The sequence below is a fragment of the Mastacembelus armatus genome, chromosome 12 (genome assembly GCF_900324485.2).
Source record: "Mastacembelus armatus chromosome 12, fMasArm1.2, whole genome shotgun sequence".
Classification (NCBI taxonomy): Eukaryota; Metazoa; Chordata; class Actinopteri; order Synbranchiformes; family Mastacembelidae; genus Mastacembelus; species Mastacembelus armatus.
The window spans coordinates 6,316,461-6,338,721 of NC_046644.1; the positions used below are offsets into that span (position 1 = coordinate 6,316,461).

Sequence of the window (22,261 nt, forward strand, 5' to 3'; positions counted from 1 at the left end):
CACATACACACACAGTTAACATGTTTCATTCGGTTTTATTGAAATACAGCTTAGAGAAAACCCCAAAGTCTCACAGAAGAAGTAACTAGTTTGTAAAGCAGCAAAGCATAGGCTTCTCATGAAAACGCAGCCACTGCAACATCACACTAGCTTCATAGGCATAAACCTAGGGCATTTTTAAAAAATAAATATGAGATCTAAACTAAAATTACTACCAATGTATGCATAAAGGTGTCCTTAAACTAGAACAGTACCTTTTTAAAAAGGTTCCAAAGTTAAACAAGTTCCCTGTAAAGAGAGGAAAAGGAAAGAATGTTAAGGCATTGGTTATATTGCTTTTAATAGTCTGTGTTTTCTGGGCAGTGAGTTGTGCAATGTTGCACTAGACCAAGGCTTTAAACTCTTGCTGTGTGTTTGTTGTTACATTTTGCTAGTGAACAGGTTTTATTGTCAAAATAAAAATCAGAAAAATTACCTTTTTAATAAAAGTCTTAGTAATAGACTAGCGCAAAACCCTGCAGAAAGCCTGTGTATCTGGTAAAGCTCTACTGTTATTGGATGGATATACTGTTGAATGTGAGAGAAGGTGAATTAAAACACTGCTTTTTTTTTTTTTTTTTTTTTTTTTAAGCTCCATTCCTTTGAAAACCTAAAGCAAAACTAATTTTCAGGCCGTGTTGGCAGCTATAAAGTCTTTCTGATTGGAGCTCAGTGCTTGTGGCAGAGCAGAGGGGCCCGGTTAATGGGGAGGAAAGGACGACCAGCTGAACGCTCACATGGCCAGCTCGGCCATAGCGCGCTCCAGGGGGTCGCTGGTCCAGTAGTCGTGGTCCCAGCCCAGGAACCAGCCAGTGAAGGTTGGTGGCTCAAAGCCCTGCTTGATCTTGACAATGGGTGTCCTGCGGTCCCTGTTGGCTGGATCTGTCTCGATGTAACGGACCGCTGTGAGAAGAAAGGTTGGTTTACTTTTAAGCAAAATGATGTTTCATGAGTAAGAATATTTAAACTATAATACAGAGGGCAGTTTAAGATACTAAATTATTATTTTGACATTCCTTTTTTACCTAAAAGATTTCATAGGCCTAAATTATTTAAGTTCTAACATGCAACATACATAGACAGTCATATTGTAATAATGTGGTATTCAGTTTTTCCCAGATGTCCTTACCAGATGCCATGGCTTCAGTCTTCTCTTCCTCTAGGGCCTCGTTTCCAATCCAGACAAACACCTAAAAATAGGAATGGTTTGTGCTTGTTTGTTCCTTTCCCTTCACTGACTCAGCTCTGAGTCCATTCAACAAAACAGCTAAAGTAGTCACTGCTCTGGTTTCTTTACCTGATCCCAGGTGTCAAGGATCATGACATCATCAGTGGCGAGGTCATCTTGTGTCATCTCCCCGGGCACCTCCTCAATCTGAGAGGACGACAAGGATTCAGTGGTGGTGTGGTTGCTGTACTGGCTGTGCAAATAGCCATGTTCATATTTCACTGTTTACAGTCCGTGTGATTTAAAGGGTTACTTCACTCAACTTACTGTTTTTCCTTTCTCCTATTGAACAGTTTTCCAGTGAAATAAAACAAATGCAGCAGCGGAGAGAGCTCAGACAAGACACTTACGATGAAGTTTCCAGTCTTATTGGAGCAGGCGAAGAGTCTGGGTGGATGAGCGTCCATCTTGTCCTTGAGTCGGGCAGAAGTACGGTATCCTGTCTTTCCTCCCACAGCATCCCAGAACTGATCTGTGGAGAGGACGCTTCCAGTTATTAATGATGTGCATGTATGTATTTAAACAAACCTAGAGTCCCAACACTAAACCAGTACATGCTGTATGCTGCAAAACAAAAACTATGAGCTAATAGAGCTCTCTGGAGCTTTCCTTCTGATAAATCCAAGTGATCTCTCATTCACAACAGCTCGTCAAAATAAAATGTTGAATTTTGCCTGAAAAACCGTCTGCTACGATTTACCCTGAGGTTTTAGATTTGAAAATGTTATTAGAGAATTCATTTTTTTTCTTCAGCTTTGAAAGCAAATCACAAGACTAGCGATAACATCTGAAGCTGTGATACAAGCTCTCATTTGTTTTAAATAGATAAACACAAGCCCTTAGTTTAGCTGAGATACAAAACAGTTTTGCTTCACAACGCACTATTTTAACAGCTTGATCACCAGATACAACTCTGATTATATTACCTGGTGTTATGTTCAGTTTAATTCCAAAGCACTAAAAGATGAGAAAGTAATCTTTTGTGTTCATCAGGTTTCCTCACCAGTCTCTCCTCCCTCAGACAGCTCGGAGGCAGACACTCCCAGGATGCCACACAGCTGCTGAGCTCCCTGCTTCTCTGTGTCACTGGCACCCACTCCCACCCACATGAAGGAGCTTCCGGGGGTCACCAGAATAAAAGCGTCATTGGAGTTCAGGTTGGATGCCACTGGGTCAAGCTGCATAAACACAGCAACACCATAGATCAATATGTGCTACACCACTGCTCCTGTATGTTTGACAGTGATCAGTTGAGCTGTCAGGCCTTCCCAGTTTATACTCTTGTTATACTTTGTCCAGGTTCCAAACTATTTAATTTAAAATTTCCTACACTCTTAAAAACACTGCCCCGCAGGGATGCCACAACTCATGTTCCTTGAGGGCCACCCCCCTGCTTGTTTTCCAGCTATCACTGGCCTACCCTCTGCTGATTACAGATGTGTTCAGTCAACCATAAGCTGGAAAACATCATTTCAGATGAGGGAGGAGGTGGGAAAGACAACAAGGATTGGTATCGTTCATCTTCTGATTGAACTGATCCAGGTACTCAGCAGTGGGTAGGACAGGGATAATTGGGAAAACAAGCAGTGACCCTCAAGTTTGGAAGATGGACATACTGATTGACTGATTTTATAACACTCAGATAAAAAAAATTGTAAAGTACAACACATTCCTGGAAAAAGATTTACTTGACAGCTTGACAATGAAACAGGACATTATCAAAATGAAGCAAAAATCTCTAGTCTGCTCTTAAAGCATTTAGTAGGTCATAGTTTTTAGTATAATTACCTAACATAGTAACGTTACTGAAACAAGAGTAAACAATGCGCTTTGTGGGAACTATTTACAGTGGAGGATTAATACATAATTGGTGTTCTAGGAAGCAGTAGGATTCAAATAACCTAATATTTATATTCATGGTAACAGGTAACAATGGAACGTCATATTGCTATTGGACAACAATGAAGCTCTGTGGCACAGAGAAATAAGATATTTGACTTGTGCTTTAAAATCCAGTTGAAGCAGTAATAAAGTCAGAAAGTGAAGTATGCATGTTCTCTTACCTCCACCGCTCTGGTGTGTCCTGCAGAGTTGGAGCGCACCTGGAAGAGTCGCGTCTCTGCGGGCGCGGACTGACCTCCTTCTCTGGATGTCCCCCCCTTGTAAACCACCATTGGCTGTCCTCCAAACAGACTCATCAGATGGCTTGGCTCTTTCCCCTGCACCACCCTCACCTGGTACGCAAACACTAAAGTTAAACCTCTGGAGCTGAGTAAGAAGGCTGTTGCAGTAATTCTCATTGAAAAATAATCCATGTATGTAGATGTTGTGAGTTACCCCAAGTCACAGCAGACACATCCTCCATTGTTGTCTTGTGAAATATGCATCAACAATATGTGAAAAATGTTCACTGTCATACCCACTACAGCCACAAGGTGGCAGCATGAAGCTGAGCCACATGTTTACTCTGTGCCATAAGGGGATGACAGTCAAAGTCTGTGAAATTAAGATACCAAGTGATGATGCACATTATGTCTGAAACTGTGTTATGATTCTCATGACAGTGAACCTCCGATTCTAGTTGTAGTCCAAGTCGTGCACTTTGAAACTTGAGCTAGAGCGGTAACATCTGGTATGATATGAAATATCCATCTCTTAAAAGCACAAAAGTTGAATTTTACTCCATATTTTTATACTTAAACAAAGCCCTTGTGCTGAGGCAACATTTAACATTTGAAATTTTTTGGTTCTTTTGTTAAATGGAAAATCTATCTACACATCTATCGAGGTAAATTGAAACTCAAGTCAGTTTATTCACAAACACTGAATGCAAAAGAGACATTCGCAAGTTAGAGCAAGAAAACATCTGGAACGAGCAACAGGACTTCTACTATGTTCCCATACGTGACAGAGTCGGTCACAGAGTCATGCCACAGCATGAACATGAAGATTGTACATGCGAAGTGGAGGCATAACACAGAAAGACACACATGAGTGCAGAGTTGACAACGATTTTGTTTTATGACCTCTACAATTATTTCACACTAAAACTGTGTTCATGTGGATCTAACAAACACTAACACTCATTGACAGGTTAAGTCAGTGTGATGTCAGCTAAGGGCAGCGTTCGGAAACGGGCTGTTAGTTCTGCTCAGAGGACAGACAAAGACGGAAACTCCCAATAACCCTGACAGTGGAATGTCCTGTTTGTGTTTGACTCAAATGGCTCCACCACACATTTAATTTAGCTCCTTCATTGAGTCTGCAAATAGCCTGAAAGATTACATTTAAAACTCTTTGATATTCATATGTATGTGGAACAGAAATAGAAAACGTTATTGTTTGCTTCCGTTCGCCTCTGTCCATGGACAAACTCATATGAGTCGGGGAGGAACAGGGAAGGAGGAGGGGGGAATACCTGAGTGGTTATAGGAGCACCAACAACCTGAAGAGAGAGAAAAGGTCAGAACCCAAGGTGGAAAAGCCGCAGAAGCAGGATGGAGACCAAAAGGGAGAGCAGAGAGAGTGAAAGGATGTGTAAAGGTCAGATAGGAGGTAAGCCAGGGGAAAGCAGAGACATCAATAATATGAATGATTAAATAAATATGAGCTCATGAAAACCAAAAGAACGCTAAAAGGATGTGTTGCTGTGTTATACCTGGATAGGACCACCACCGAGCTCTTCGTCCAGCTGGGCGGCGAGGATCGCGGAGGCCCCGATTTCATCCTGACTGGAGTCCATGCCCTGCCTGGGAAACAATTCAAAGGTATCACCACTGCATTAAGCATAATGAGAGGAACGAACTGGGGCTCAGCTTTGCACCCACTGTCCCATCAGTTAGACCTGAAACTGATGCAGAAATTGTAACTTCAGTTTTTTATTTATTCAACTTATTGTTTGCTTAAACTTGTAACAGGCATGTTAACACAGGTAGAGACTAGACAACCCAGGGTTTTATTTCTAACCATGCATAATAAACTCATATCCTATAGGATTACTGTGTGTATTATACCTGACAGGTTGTAGTGTATATTTGTTGTATCTGAAAATTACTACTACTACTTTTACTTTTAAAGTATTAAAGTTTCTGTTTTAATGTGTATCAAACTAAAACACACTGTATCTTTCAGGGCTAACAAATGTTGCATGTACGTCCTCAAAACATTAGCAGCATTGATATTTCTAATGTTTTTAAAGTATGGATTGTTTACATCCATGTTTACTGTCATGATCTGTCATGGACTTCCTGTTCTGGATTTTCGTTTTGGTCTACTTCCTGTTTTTGCCTTAGTTCATGTCTCACTGCTTTACGTCCTTTACATTTCTCATTGTCTTCACCTGGGTTTAATTAGTCTGGTTTTTTGTATTCATGGCTGCCTTTGTTCCTTCTCCGTGCCAGATCCTGGTCTAGGTTCCTCATCTGTTACTGTCATTTTTGTTGTGATGAATATTGATCTGGGTTCCTGGGCCCAGTTTTTATCGCTGCATTTTATTAGTGGACTAAGTCTGGTCAGTTTTTGTGTTTTAGTTCTTCGGTTTGCTTCCCCTTTGAGTTTTTGTTGCATAGCCTCAGAGTCATTTTTGTTCACTGTCACTTCTAAAGCCTTGTATAACCCTACCTCTCTGGCTGTTGGGATCAGAATTAGAGTATACCTCTAAATTCCTGACATTTACTTTCCAGCAGCCTTTTTAAATCTCTTTTAACTTCCAAATCAAACACAGTTGGTGTTTGATAGATACATTTTATCATTTATTAGAAAACAGAAACACATTTCCTGCGTTGAGATCAGACTTCTTTCCCCAGACGCATTCAATAAAGGAAATCCTCCTCTAATCTTAACTTTATATTCACAATAAGTAAAATCACAGACTGACCTTTTACCTGGTTCAGTCTGTTGGTATTTCAGTCTTATAATTCAATGGCTGAGTTTGTGATTGATTGATTGATTGATTGAGCGGTAAGACAGAAATACATTAACTGATGTCAAACCGTCATCCTCCGATGTTCTCACCACATGTAGATGATGTGTCCCTGACGCCCTCCGTGATGATAGCTGTACAGGATGATGTAGCTGTCTCCGCCATAGAATTGTCCGTGTGTGGACGGCTCCACTGGGACCTTATCGGATCCTTCAATACGCCAGATCTGCCAGGAAAAAAACAAACAAATAAATTCTGTGAGAAAATTGTGTTTAATCTTTTATCCCATTCACTATGAATGACGTAGATGTTTCATTACATAACAAATAGTCTAGTGTAATATTTTAAAGATTCAAAGCCAGTATCTTGTTAACACATTCACCACAAGAGGGAGCTGTTCAGGCACTGACAGGTCCAGGTCCTCAGGTACCACAACAGTTCTTAGACGTGGCCTCTGACAGCCTGAGTAATGGACTAACAGTCCGGCCTCCCTCCGCTCACCTGTTTCTCTCCACTGCCATCATCCACCATGCCGTGCTGGGCAGCCATGGCGGGGGAGTCGTGCAGGCTGGCGGCGTCGAAGTCCACCTTCTCGATCTTGGCAATGCTGTTGGCAATGTAGGCCACACCCAGGCCCACTGTCTGATCTTTGTCCCGCCAGTCTTTGAAGAACTGTTTGAAAAGCGGTGTCTCGCCCATCTCTGGCAGGATGTGGACTTGTGTGTATTTGGGATAACCCATCTTCTTGATGAACTCGTCTGCTGCTTTCAGTGCTGCCTTTCGTTCCTCCATGTTAGCATCTTTGCCTGTGAAAATAAAAAAACAGTGTAAAGATTATCAAGGTATGTGAGAAAATATCACACTTTTTAACCGAAACACTCAAAACATCAAAATGAATGAGCATTTTAATTTAGATATAATTTCTGTTTCTTGTTAAATAATTAAAGAAATTAGTGGACTTCAGAGGACCTGCAGCCAGATTTTTCTGTTTGTACAGAGCCAGGCTCCTCCCGAGTCTTTGCACTGCCATCTCTAGCTTCATATTTAACATACAGTTATGAAAGTTGTGTCAGTCGTCTCATCTGATTTTCGGCAAGAAAGCAGATCGGTGTATTGATGAAAGATGAACCACAGCTCAGTGAACATATGGGGAATCCATGCAGCACCTGCACTGACCTTTCCAGACAAAGATCTTGCCATCGGAGCCATGGTCCAGAATGAAGCAGTCGCCGGACTCCAGGGCACTTTGGGTGAAGGGGTTTTCTGCTGCCACCAGTTTGATGGTCATTCCTCCGCTGGCATTGGAAACCTGTGAAGGAAAAGGGGAAGTTTGATTAGAGGGTTTCTGAAAAATAAATGTTTCACTACCTCCTCTCCACTGTCACAACATTACCAGTCAGAAAGGAGAACTGTGACATTAATGTGCCTCTCATTAAAAACTACAGAGATCACTGTTCCTTTTTATAAATACCTATTGAAAGCATGCAGAGTTTTGTAAAGAAGATTAGTTCAAATTAAGGTTTGTGCATTTTATTCATTCAAACGTTACGTCTCCTGCTTACCCAAAAGACTGATCATCATCATTACTATAAGAAAGTTATTCAAACAGTTGAGAAAATCCTTTAGTAAGTGGAAAGTAAAGAGGTAAATGCTGAACGTGCTGGTGGGAATGTTTGTGCATCAAAGAGGACTTGTAGAATCAGACTTTCAGCTGGGTTTGTATCCGAGATAATTACATTTTTGTACTGCACACGTTTTTCATTGTGGAGTGACATGATAAGGTTGAATTGAACTTATTCAGTATTTAAAATATCTACACACGTATTCACAAAACAAAATAAGAAAATGTGATGTTAATAACAACATAGCATAGCACAAGAGATGTTCTGACTTCTCTCACTTTGTAGAGTTTGGCCATCTTCCTGTTTGAAGCATCAGCCTGGATGTCATCAGAGGCTCCGGCAGGCAGATCCGGTTTAGGCCCCAAAACCTGAGGACAGAAGCAGCAGCTTGAACACAAAAGTCTCCTGAGGTGATAAAGGACCTAGTTTGAGACTTCAGTTGTTCTCATGACCAATGAACTTACCTCTAACATCTTCTCCCTCTCCCGACCCTCTTCACAGACGTAAACTCGGGCCCTCCCACTGCGCTCGTTGTCACGGATACCCTTGGCAACCTGCGTAGCCTTCAGCTTCTCAAAGCGGTTGCTCTGGGAGCCACACCACTGGTAAATCTCCTGTACAACACGAGAAAGAGCAGATCACAAAGCAGGTTAATAAATCTTTTCTGAAGGTGGAACTTTCAACAGTATTTTGGGTTTCACAACAATCAAGACCACTTCGTCATTTTTTATTGCTCCCTGTGGCTAAATAGCAACATCTGCCATATACTGCACGTTGTTTACCACTACTCAAAACTCTCTATTTATGAGACTAATAAAATATTGTAATATTTGTCTAATGATTATCTGCTCTGTGTCACTCACATCTCCCAGGTCCAGGATGAAACAGTCTCCCTGGTTGAAGCTGTCCCAGCTGACCGCCACCTCTGTTGCCCGGACAGCACGACGACCTTTGACCTGGAGCACCCGCTGCACAACCACCTCATTGGTGACCACATGCTTGAATCCAGATGCTACACCCCCTTTCTGGAAGATAAGTGTTGCATTTCAAAATAAAATACCAGCCTTTTCAAATACAGTTGCTTTTACCTAAAACAAAACAAAAATGACTGTATTGGATAATGAGGCATGTAACTGACAAAATAATGTTATAACAATACAATTACAAAATTCAGGGTATGTGTTACTACTTTTTAATGGTTATAATGATTCCTCACCAGCACACAAAGTGAAAACATAAGAGAATATTTTAATGTATATTTGAAAATTGAAGTCACAAAAAGTACAAACGATCTTCTATTTTACATTTTCTCAATTTAAAAAATGTCTTTTCTCATTACAAATATATGATAACCTTAAATCACCTAAATCACCCCTACTATTTTACAAACTATACATGATCCTAGGTTTAAAAAAAAAACACACACAAAACATGGGATATATATTGTAGATGTTTCTTACCATGTATTTGATTCCAGACTTGAAGTAGCCCAGAAAGGTTTTGGACTCGTGTCCCTGGACCTCACGGTACTGAATAGGCTTTCCTCCCAGGAAGTCATCCAACTGGACAGTAAAGATGGCTGCTGAGCCGCTCTCATCCTGGGTGCAGAAATCACCTGCACCAGAAGAATCACACACACGCTCCATATTAATGCCTTTATTCTGTTTCAGCAGTCATACTCCACATCTAACCAGAGAGCTGTGTTTTGTGTTTGATGAATTCTCTCACTGCAGACTGAGTGAGGACATCGATATTTGGGAGCAGATCCAGGCAGACACACTAATACATGCAACATTATTCTATTCCTGGACATTGCATTTCAGAGAGTTACATCAGACCCTGTTTATTGGTAAATGCTGTTTCCATGATCAATCAAATGGACTAACAGTACGTGAAATCAATAGTAAAGAGACCTGACTCAGCTTCTTGCTTTCAGTTTGTTTACAGAACTGTTCTTTAGGTTTTGACTGATCCACTTTGACTTTAATATTTTCAGCTCGTCAGACTTAAACTATCACTGAATTGAAATTAACTCTTACAACCAGTAACTTTATTTTTCTTATTTGAAAACTTGACAATTTGGAGATATCTGCCACTGTTCTGCAATACACAAAATATTGCTAGAAAAGTACTACTGTTCATTTCCTCCTTATGCTATTTGAGTACAGTTTTGAGGTACTCAAAGAGAGGTACTTCGCAGACTCAGATTTGACAAACAGAACATTTGAGTTATTTTTATAGTTTACTTGTAGAACCTCTGTGTTTTATTTTGCATGCTATATGTATTAGATGCTCAAAGTGTATTTGATATTTTAGTTTTCTTTGTCATGTTTGTTCTGCTGTGATATTTTAGAATGTGGGATCAGAAAAGTTAAAACCTTTTTTAAAAAATATGCACTCACCCAACCAGAAGTGGAGGTCGTACTGCAGGCTTCCGGAGCGTTGTTTGATGGTGTTGAGGATGAGGTAGGCGTCTCCAGTGTAAAATCCTCCGTACAGATTCTCTGGAACAGGCACCAGGTTAAAGTTCTCCACCCTCCACACCTGGAGGCCTGGCTTCTGTCCAGCCCGGTCGAACTCTGGGTGGTGTGCTGCCATCCTGTGTGCTGAGAATGAGATTTTGGGGTTTTTTTCCAATCCACAGGCTTGAGTATATGGGTGTGTTTCTGTGACAACAAGCTGTCTGTGATCTAGTACTGCAGAGATAAGAGTCATAAACCCTATAAAATGAGGCTGGGACTGAGACATTTGCATTGAAAACATAAGGCCACTCCCCTTAATACTGAGTTGTCGCCATGGATACAAAGATAAAGTTTAGAGCTATACTTAGATATGAATGACCAGCAGGTTGAGTCACTGGTGCACTGTGCTCAGGGCACTTCCTCCATTGAGGAAGAGGAAGTGCAGGCAGTTATAACTAAGGCGTACTCATCACTGCCAGCAATGGTGGCAAAACATGTACTGTGTGTACTCAAACAGGAGACTTGTAAAACACTACAAACACAGCTTTGAAGGAAAGGCTGTGTCTCACCAGGTCATTCTTGACTGAATGCTGACCATTAAGACCAACATATCTTAAAGAAATCCATTATACTCTACACAAGACTTGGAGTTAGCCCTAAGGACATTAGACTTTCAGGGTAACCCCTCACATTGAAATAGTTAATCCAGTATTGCCATAAAGCAATCCTGATCATGGATTGGCAACAATAGTAGAATTGGTGTAATGCAGCCAGCAGTAATAAAAGTACTCCAGTACAAGTGGACTTGAGACACTGGTGTAAGAAACAATCAAACTGAAGACATACTGGATTTCTTACCTATTGTGCATCATGCTTCACAAACGAGAGACCCTACACTTCCCATGATGCAGCTTGATAACAGCTTTTCATTAGAAACTTGTTCTCGAATATTTTTAGACATGTATTTCAGACTTCATACCTCCAGTTTGTAACAAGAGACATACATGCAAAGGTTGTTACTAAAAAAATGACACTAACTTGCAAATTAGTTGGACTGGTCACTGAAGAACAAAAATGACTATGGTGGTTTAGATCCTTAAACATGTTTTACCAAAGTATGGCAGGAAGTGTGCTGTTTTATCCTGCAGTCTGCTGGGGAGGCAGCATAAAGCAGAAGGATGCCAGGCAGCTGAACAAACTGATGGAAAAAGCTGGTTGACTGACTGGAATGAGGCTGGACTCACTGGAGGCTGTGGTGGAGAGATGCACACAGACAAAGGTAGAGACCATCCTGTAATACACTGACCATCCCCTTCACAACATGATGGACCAGAGAAGCAGCCGCAGTGGACGACTCACCTCACTGAGCTGCAGGACTGAACGAATCAGGAGATCCTTCATCCCCACTGCCATCAGGCTCTACAACACCTTAGTCAATGGCAGATGACTGACTACTCTCACTACTCACTCACTAATTAACTACAAGACTACCTGGATTTCCCCTTGGGGATAAATAAAGTTTATCTCATCTAAAATTAGTAGGGTAACCCTTTAAATAGATATCAACCTTAGTAGAAACATAAAATAGCAATATCAAACTCTTTAACCTCGCAGTGCATGGCATCTCATGCCATGGCCCCTCTCTAATGCATCAGTCCAATTTTGCAAGCAAATTCACAACCATACGACCAGACATTCCTGTACATGCCATACACTTCAACAAGATCCAACAGCATGAATGTCACATGGTGCCCAGTCAAGAGTTTCAAGTGTCTGTGCTGCACCATGTTTCAACCCACTAAATGTTTGAGGTTTTTAAGATGGGAGTTGAGCATCCTGTTGAAATCTTTGTTATGGCCATCTGGAAACATTTTCTAAAACAGTGGAAATGAAACAGGAACTCTGATTCTGATGAAGTGGACATGTTTGACATTCCCATCAGACTTTAAAAGAACTGATTATTAGGACTGCATAAACATGAGGGTGTTGTGTTTTTCTGCTACACACAGAGTTACAGTTACAGTGATGGGAAAGGAACAATATTGAAATAAATACTTGAAATGGTACAAAATCTACTTTTGACATCTCTATTTCTGCTGGAGCTGATACTTTTCAGATTAAGATCATGCATACAAACTTAAGGTGTACAATATGTGTTTTATTTAAGTAAGTTCATCTTTAAACTTTGGTAACTATTATGTGATTAGATCAGTGATTAGTTCAAATGTTTGATTGTTTCATTGCCGCCTGAACTGCAATCTTCTTCTTCTTCTTCTTCTTCTTTTCCTTTCAGCTGCTCCCTTCAGGGGTCGCCACAGCGAATCATCCGCCTCCATTCAACCCTATCCTCTGTATCCTCCTCACCCACACCAACTATCCTCATGTCCTCCTTCACTACATCCAAGAACCTCCTCTTTGGTCTTCCTCTAGGCCTCCTTCCTGGCAGCTCTAACCTCAGCATCCTTTTACGTATCCTTTTTATGTATTCACTGTCCCTCCTCTGAACATGTCCAAACCATCTCAGTCTGGCTTCCCTGGCTTTTTCTCCAAAACATCTAACATGAGCTGTCCCTCTGATGTCCTCATTCCTGATCCTTTCCATCCTCGTCACTCCCAGAGAGAACCTCAACATCTTCAGCTCTGCTACCTCCAGCTCTGCCTCCTGTCTGCAGCCGGAACTGCAATCATTTTTATAAAGTGGTCAGAAGTGTCCTTTGAGTCTTTGCAGCAGATACCAACACACACTGTCTGTTGACAGCAGCTGGCACAGGAAACACCACAGAGTGTAAACAATTTCTCAAAAGCGAAGCAGTGTTCTCAAATTAGAAACTAGCCTCTGAAAGGGGCTTCTGTGGCCTCTCAGCGCATTCCTTCTTTATTTTACTCATGTATTTTAATTGTGATGTGTTGATAAGACATTCATAACATCAAAGTTAATGACTCTGAAGGGTAACCAATAAAGCAAAGGTTCAGGTATTACAAAAAAATTTATAAACTCAAGGTCACGTAGTTCAAAATTAACACAGAATCCAGTTTTCCACAGGAATGCTGCCTGAACCTGCTGCCTCTCAGTTTGCATGACTAAAAGTCCACACTGCAGCAAGAATCGTCCATTCTTCTATGCAATTGTCTTCCCACAAACATGGCTGGAATCTGTTTCTGACCCTGTAAGAGGGAAGTGGTTCAGAATTCATAGAACCAAGCAGACTAACGTGGGGTCCATTTTTCCTCATTGCTTCTCTCCTCTTATGTAACAATCATACTCACTGCCCAGTGTTTTGTAGCTAGTCAAGACAGGGAAAAAGTAGCCAAAATAGCTGGAGTCATACAAGGTCGTGCACTGTCTGAACTTCCGCTGCAGCATCTGTGTCCAAGTTTGGCTGGACACAGATGCTGCTGGGCAGTTCCACTATAGTCATTATAGTTGGATGGAGGATGTGGAAAACTGAATTTTCCTACAGTAGCTCTAAAGCAGCCTGGTGCATTTTCCATCCTAACAAGCTTTATGCCATTAAAGTCAGACAGCAGATCTGAAACTAGTAGCATTAATATCAGACACACTGATACCAGTAGACCAATAAGTTGAAAGGGAGTGAAATACAGATAAACTGTTTCAGACGCTTCTTTCTACAAGATGAGCACTCACATTTTGGTGCATAGACATGATGTCATTTGACATTTTAATTTTATAACAGGACAAAATTTGGGTCTGATTCCAATATATTAGACTGGCACAGTTTGGCTAATACTAAGTCCTTCTGTTGATTGTTTATTAAGGAACAATCCACAAAAGTTTTTGTTGAGGTCAGAGTGGTAATGGATACAATATGTATATAGCTACAGTGGTGTGAAAAAGTGTTGGCCCCCTTCCTGATTTCTTTTTTTTTTTTGCATGTTTGTCACAGTTTAATGTTCCAGATCATCAAACAAATTTAAATATTAGTCAAAGATAACACAAGTAAACACATCATGCAGTTTTTAAATGAAGGTTTTTATTATTAAGGGAAAACAAAATCCAAAAGTACATGGCCCTGTTTGAAAAAGTGTTTGCCCCCTAAACCTAATAACTGGTTGGGCCACCCTTAGCAGCAACAACTGCAATCAAGCATTTGCGATAACTTGCAGTGAGTCTGTTACAGCGCTGTGGAGGAATATTGGCAGACTCATCTTTGCAGAATTGTTGTAATTCAGCCACATTGGAGGGTTTTCAAGCATGAACTGCCTTTTTAAGGTCATGCCACAGCATCTCAATCTCAGATGGCCGGACATTCTCCTTCAGGATTTTTTGGTAGACAGCAGAATTCATGGTTCCATTTATCACAGCAAGTCTTCCAGGTCTTGAAGCAGCAAACCAGCCCCAGCCCATCACACTACCACCACCATATTTTACTGTTGGTATGATGCTCTTTTTCTGAAATGCAGTGTTACTTTTACGCCAGACGTAATGGGACACACACCTTCCAAAAAGTTCAACTTTTGTCTCGTCAGTCCACAGAGTATTTTCCCAAAAGTCTTGGGGATCATCAAGATGTTTTCTGGCAAAACTGAGATGAGCCTTTTTTTTCTTTTTGTTCAGCAGCGTTTTTCGTCTTGGAACTCTGACCATTGCAGACCATTTTTACCCAGTCTGTTCATGACTCTACCATAGCCCTTATGGTAGAGTCATGAACAGTGACCGTAACTGAGGCAAGTGAGGCCTGCAGTTCTTTGGATGTTGTTGTGGGGTCTTTTGTGACCTCTTGGATGAGCCGTCACTGTGCTCTTGGGGTAATTTTGGTAATTTAATTTCTTGCCACTCCTGGGAAGGTTCTCCACTGTTCCATGTTTTCACCATTTGTAGATAATGGCTCTCACTGTGGTTCGCTGCAGTCCCAAAGCTTTAGAAATGGATTTATAACCTTTACCAGTCTGATAAATCTCAATTACTTTCTTTCGCATTTGTTTTTGAATTTCTTTGGATCTCAGCATGATGTCTAGCTTTTGAGGATCTTTTGGTCTACTTCACTTTGTCAGGCAGGTTCTATTTAAGTGATTTCTTGATTGTGAACAGGTGTGGCAGTAATCAGGTCTGGGTGTGGCTGGAGGAATTGAACTCAGGTGTGATAAACCACAGTTAAGTTTAACGGGGGGGGGGCAAACACTTTTTCACACAGGGCCATGTAGTTTTGGATTTTGTTTTCCCTTAATAATAAAAACCTTCATTTAAAAACTGCATGATGTGTTTACTTGTGTTATCTTTGACTAATATTTAAATTTGTTTGATGATCTGAAACATTAAACTGTGACAAACATGCAAAAAAAAATAAGAAATCAGGAAGGGGGCCAACACTTTTTCACACCACTGTGTATTGCTTGTAATCTTGTGAAATTGATTCAGCCTATCTTGTTCACTTTCTTGTAACACAGAGTTACGTGCGCTAACTATTTTTCAGCAAACAACCAAAGTCTTGTGAGGTTGCCAGTTCTTCAAGTAACCCTCCTTCTAAACCCAGGATAAGATAGGATAAGATAAACTTTATTAACTGCTGCAGGGAAATTCAGACGAAAACAAATAAGTTATTCATGTCAGCAACTTAGAGTTTAGAGTTGCTGGGAGGCATATTTTTCATCTTCGGACAGAGCCAGGCTAATGATCGCCTGTATGCTGCTGCTCCACATAGAAGAAGAAGTGACTTCTCTGTGAATACGATCTGTTTAGTGACATTAGTGACCACGGCTATCACCCAGTCATTACAAGGGTGCCAAAGTGTCATTAAGTATACCACAAATATTTAAAATGCTACAGTGCATCTGAATGAGGCAGCTATTTTCTAAATATATGGGGAACCATCTACAACATTGTTGACAGAATACAGTAACTTCATGTTCCCAAGCATCTGATAATAAATCAGTCACTTCTCCTTGATATGCTACAGTCATTCATTAACTTCATCTGACACACCCAGCAATATAAAAACAGCCTGTGAGCTAAACTAAGAGGATCCTTATTAACACAGATATAGAGCCAACTACACATTTAAAACCAAGTTCCTGAAAGGAACACAGGGTTTATTAACGCCCAAGCTGTGGTCATGATAAAAACAAACAGTACAGCAGTGTAGAGAGCAACAGGACTTCAGTTTTTGCATCTTAACTACTTGTAGTACAGTTTTATGCTGTTGGTTCTGCATCAGGGGTGCCCAACCCTGGTCCTCGAGGGCCACTGTCCTGCTTGTTTTCCAACCATCCCTGCCCTACCCAGTTCATTAGAATCTGGAAGATACCATCTCAGATGAGGGTGGAAGTGAGGGAAGACAAAGTGAAATGGTATCCCCCAGCTTCTGATTGGCTGAACACACCTGATCCAGGTAATGAGCAGTGTGCAGGCCAGGGATAGTTGGAAAACAAGCAGTACAATAGCCCTCGGGGAACATGGGTGGGACAACCCTGTTCTCCATAGTGTGGAATTCATGACAAAAACAGCCATGTATCCCTTCCAACCAAGATACCATGGTTTATATGTAGCACTGTTGCACAACTTGGTATTCTGAAGATGTAACTGTGGCACTAAATAAACACAACGCCTTTGACTGTGATCTGATTCTCTGATGGAGAGAAATGATGTGCCTGTCTGCACATCAAAGACACTCTCTCGTAAAGCAAACATCAGACGAGGTGCACAGCGCCTGAATCACCTCAGACTGAGAAATCAAAGCCACTGTTAAAAAAAATGCAATAACCACTATCTCTTGAAATCTTGAAAATAACAAAAGAATCTTACAGAAAATAACTTAACACAATAAATTTGAGGTTTTTTTTTTTTATTACATATCATAGAGTTTTGTTGTAGGGCAGTGGCTGACTAGAAGAAACTTAAATATTTCTGGCTGCCCCAGGCTGGATAAAGTGACTCACAGAGGGGTAGTAGACTCAACAGCTACAAGCTTAAATAGAACAGGTCATGTGACAATTGGTTAGCGCTGGGAAATGCAGATGGTGCCTGCAGGCCTCCCGAGCCACTGTAGAACCAAGGTATTTGTGTAGATTCTAACACCCCCCCCCCAATCTGTGGCCTCTTTGTCACACCCTCCTCTCCAAACACACATGGAGTGAGTGTGTCATTCCAACTTCAGCTATTTGGTTCCCTCCCCCACTTTTCACTACTCCTTTGTTTCGGCTTTGTTTAGGCCTTAGTGAAGACTCAAAACTGTGTGTGCAGAGAGCAAAACGTAGATGCATATGACAAGAAATTTTTAAGCTGTTGTGACTCGTCTGTTGTCCATCCTGAATTTCTCTCGAAAAAAGAGATTCTTCCGTTAAGAAAAATAATTCTTGATGACTCATTTTCTCCATGCATGCTGCTCTCAGAGTCTCAAGGGCTGCTCAGCTGCCCTGCAGCTCACTCACCAATAGCTACATCAGATAACACTGCACAGGCTCTACACTCAGTAACAGCCCCTTCAGCCTGTTTACACAGCCTAAAACTAAGACACTGAATGTCTGTTTCTGACTTCGTAAATAACTAGCCTGATACCTGAATGGTTATTGAAGGATATGAGAGGCCTATTTCAGGAACGATCAGGCGACACGCTGTCACACCAGCTCTCTGAGCATTTTCTGAGTTTCAGTCTAGACCTAAACCCTCCATCCAGCCTCCTCCTGCATGCTTATTACAGGAGTGTAACATCATCATGCCACCTCAACGTCTGCTGCTCACGGAAGACAAAGAGAGCAGTCATTGCAGGACTGTATAACAACAGGAAATGTGAACATAATGTCAGGTTTGAACAACAAACCATGTTGTTCTGACTCTAGCAGCTGATAATTTCTCCTTAGACATTGACATTAAAGATGCTTACACTTTATATTCTTTTAAGACCAGACAAGCTAGTTTAAGAGACAAATGCACCTAAAATGAAATTCAAATATTATTATGACTCCAGAAATGTGGTAGGCGTTACACTTTTTCACTTTGCTTTCACTTTGCATTTGCTTTAGATCTTTTTCCTTGATTTAAGATTTCAGGAAGATTCACAAACAAGCACCCAGTTCAGCTGTCCTGCCTTCTGTATGAACAGAGAGCAGGCTTGTACCTACATCTGAAGAGGGGGGCTGTAAAGTCGATGAATTCAGACATCCCATACTCTCTTAGTCTCACAGTTGAGTGTGGATCTGACATAGCGCCTTCTGATTGGCTGATAAATATGTGTGTATGTCTCTTCCTTACACACACACACACACACATACAAACCACAGAAACTTAGCCTGCACCACATCTGGCTGACACACACACCTTGCTGTTGCAGTAACAAACTCCCATAAGCAGGATGTTGAGACTGACTTATTTCCCCCAGTGACCAGTAATTGTTTGCTTGTGCGTTTCTATAGCAACAACAGATGTTTTTAAAATAGACATCAGCATGTACAGCTGCTGTACAGTTTTTAGCTGAGATGCTCAGACAAATTGATTCTTTAGTAAGACGCAGCAACAACACTGCATACCTAATGTGTGTGTTTTTGGTCTCACATGGCAGCCTGTCATTTAGACAGCTGAGGAAGAATGTAATCAAGCCTGTGGACTTTTTCTTTTTTTTTTCATCATCCAAGAGTTTCTCCATATAAGGCAGCTGTGGTGCACTTTAGGTGATAAAGCCTAGATCTATACCTCTTTGAACGGGCCAGTATGCCATAGGCCAGGTGGGGGAAAGAACTTGTGTTGAATAAACTCATTTTATCTGCACAAAGAATCCAGATATTCCTGTACATTCTGTTGCTTTTAAGCACGACCTTTAAAATGTCCGTGGAAAGTAAAAGGTCCATTACACTGGAGCGTTAATTAAAGGATCAAATTACCGTCCTGCAATCTGCGCTTAAGCCTGCATTGTTCAACTGAGGAAAGTGCGTTAATAACGTACCTTTAAGGCGCAGGTTGTGATCGGGGACGGGTGTGGACCTGACTGAGCCGCGGTGAACGCTTCTGGCTGCAGCGGGAGCAGAGAGGCGTCGAGTCGGAGGGGCAGCGGGGCGGAGAGCCGCTGTTTATGCTGACGGCCCGGGACACTCCCCGTTATGACACACCCCTGGCCTGCCTGCTGCACCGCCTTCATGGGGCGGCGGAAACACATGCTCATAGACTCATCTCCTTAATGGCAAAAACTAACAACTTTAGTGATGTTAGTTTTGTGTGCATCTGGCTCTGTAGCCCACTCCTATAGGCCACTGGCTGTGGCGTTTTAGTTGCATCCGCAATAAAAATGTAAATAGTTGTTTTTTACTCTGGAGGGATGATTAATTTAATCTCAGTCAGGTTTTGAGTGTACACTTCCGGAGCCCAGCAGAGTGTGCATCTTGAACAACACTGCCCCTGTCTGGCCCCGGTGTTCCATTAAAGACAGATCTATAGCCTGCAGTAATGAAAAGTGTGCATGCATGCATGCCATGTGAGCTGATCATCAGACCACAGTGTTTCAGTGCAGGCACAGAGCCAGTCTTGGTCTATGACACAGCATGCTGTATGAAGGTATTCACTGTTCTTGCAATAAAGACATTTAACACCTTTATGTCCTAGTTTTGCTTAAAGTCCTCTGCCTTGTATGTGTGCATGCTGATAATCTGCCAAAACTTCACATTAAAATCCTTAAACAACCTGAGTACAGTAGACCTGTGTTTTTGTAAATGTTTTACTAAAATACTGAACACACCAGATCCATTGTAGCATGTTTGTTTCCTGTTTCTGTGTAAAGCAAATGCATTCATTTGGCTCATGATTACACAATATATAATACTGTACCAGCCAACAATTCTAGACTGTATTACCTGCAGCATACATGTGAAAGCACATTACTTTTTAGTCTTTAAAAATGTATTCAAAAAAGGTGTATTTTACAGCTTATGATGTATTGGCTTTGGGAGAACATGTTAAATTATTATTTTAACGTATTTTCTCTGCTCTAAAGTAAAGATTTGTCTTTTTTGAGCATCTACCATTTAGGGATTTATAGTGATGCTTATATTTTACAGAAGTGTCATTGCAAACTAAAAACATGCAGCCATCTGTAGCAACTTACACCAGTAAAAGGATTATGGGAAGTGAGTGAACAGTCCCAGTGGACCTATTTGAATCATGGAGGCATGTCTTGAAATATATAGTTTAGCTCTAACAACTCCAGCGCAGACTGCTGCAGATATGCTGCAGAGGAAATACCCAAGGTTAGAATGTTTCTATCAAAGAGTGCACTGTTTTACCCCAGAAACTGCAGTTATAGGTTTAGTTTTGTGTGCTGAGTTAATATGCATTGCTGCTATGTCATATAAAAAACCGCTGGCATGGTGCTTATCATATTACTGTAGACACAATAACATTAATGCATGCGTACTTACATTTGATTGTGGAGGAGGAACCTGACTAGACACACGTTTGCAAACATCACTTAGGCCCACACACGCACACCCACATATACACACACAAACAAAACTAGACAATTATTGTGGGATCAGCTCTCTGAGGTGTGTGAGAGCCTCCTGGATTTACAGGACCAATGCCCACAAACCATCAAGGTGCCGAACACACTTGTGTGCCTGTTGTGGGTTTTTTTTTTTTTATCAGTAGGCAGATATTTTCTAATGAAATAAGCCACAGTGCCGCATAGCAATCCAAATTTCTATTAATATTTACATTGCAGGAGATATATTTTGACCCCTAACAATAACATTTACCCCATTTTAACTTCCATCCATCCATTATATGTACCTGCTTATTCCTATTTAGGGTCACAGGGATCTGCTGGAGCCTATCCCAGCTCTCTTTGGGTGAAGGCAGGGGTACACCCTTGACAGGTCACCACTTCTTGCTTGAACTTGGGATTTTAATTCTTGGTGGCCCTCTAGTGGACAAAAGACCAGAAAGCAGATTGACTTCTATTCACCCCCGCAAGATGGGCTTAGACAAATACTATAAATCTGATTGGAAAAAAAGGTAATATTAGAAAGACAGTGTATCCCCAGTGCCCTAACAGGCAGTTTGAGTTAATTATATGAACAATTAGGAATTAATTGTCAACCAAAGGATATATTTGTCTTTCTTTTTTCCATGTTATGTATTTTATTTAGCATCTTAAAAAATACTGTCCTGTGAGTCATGTTTACCTTCCTCATACACATTTTAGGTGTGTGTAAGTCTGTACTGGACTGTAAGTCTCTTTCAAGTGTCTTTGTTCTTCTAAACAATGCAGGAAGCTCATGTTTATTGTCAGGGGTGTCCTTGCTGCCTGACTGCTTGCCTCGTCCTCAGAAATGTTTTTTAAAAGGTTGGAAATCACTGATGGGTGAGGTGTGTCAGAAAGCAGTGTATTGACAGCTTCAGTGAGCCTAACAAGAAACTACAGTTGGCAGCTTTGATAGTACCACCTCAAGTGAACAAGCTCCTGGTAGAGAAATATTCATCTAAGTTTGGCTTGGTGTTTGATGGTTTTCCTTACATTCCTGCATTTCTTAGCAATCCGTGGCTTAGGAACGCTGACTTTCTCTTTTCTTCAGTGGGCATGCTTCCTCTGAGAAAGATAAAGGAGCTGAGGTATCCATGTGGGTGGTGAAACTATGACTTACACAGCTGAAGACATTTGTGTTTGTGGTGCTAAGGAGTTTTAGAAGCTCTCCAATCCTCTCCAGAGGCCACCTGCAAGCTGTGGTTCCTTTAGCTTATGCATGACTTACTGAAAATAATGTGAGGAGGAGAGAAATATTTTGTTCTGCAAATCTGAGTCATGCATTGAAATACATAATCAGTATACAAGAGGTCTTATAATTTAATAATTCTACGGCTATAAATGTGCATGTAAATGTGCGCATCAAACATATTGAGTGGTGTATTAGAAAGAGATAGCTGAGATGATTGGAACTCATTTTCTACATCCGCTCACATAAACATGAACCCAGAGAAGTGAAAATGCTGTGACTGACTTGCACTCCTGTAGTCTTGCAACACAGCTGTTGTTGCTGAGTTGGAAAACAT

General features: G+C 41.1%; 1 protein-coding gene across 4 annotated transcripts; it reads right to left on the reverse strand.

Annotated features, from left to right (window-relative positions):
* Nucleotides 1-15: 15 nt before the first annotated feature.
* gsna (gelsolin a) lies at nucleotides 16-19,310 on the reverse strand. Of its 4 annotated transcripts, XM_026296716.1 has the most exons (18): nucleotides 19,167-19,310; nucleotides 11,384-11,522; nucleotides 10,213-10,416; nucleotides 9,271-9,425; nucleotides 8,674-8,835; nucleotides 8,275-8,424; nucleotides 8,089-8,178; nucleotides 7,365-7,497; nucleotides 6,690-6,994; nucleotides 6,281-6,414; nucleotides 4,926-5,016; nucleotides 4,686-4,712; nucleotides 3,331-3,501; nucleotides 2,271-2,445; nucleotides 1,618-1,739; nucleotides 1,337-1,414; nucleotides 1,169-1,229; nucleotides 773-942 (listed from the first exon to the last, which is right to left on the reverse strand). In XM_026296716.1, the coding sequence occupies exons 3-18, from the start codon at nucleotides 10,406-10,408 to the stop codon at nucleotides 773-775; spliced, it is 2,220 nt and encodes a 739-aa protein (XP_026152501.1). In that variant the 5' UTR covers nucleotides 10,409-10,416; nucleotides 11,384-11,522; nucleotides 19,167-19,310. The 4 variants fall into 4 exon arrangements, with proteins under 4 accessions (XP_026152502.1, XP_026152501.1, XP_026152500.1 ...); XM_026296715.1 differs by lacking the exon at nucleotides 11,384-11,522; XM_026296717.1 differs by lacking the exons at nucleotides 11,384-11,522; nucleotides 19,167-19,310 and having other exon boundaries at nucleotides 16-942; nucleotides 10,213-10,408.
* Between the last annotated feature and the right edge of the window lie 2,951 nt (nucleotides 19,311-22,261).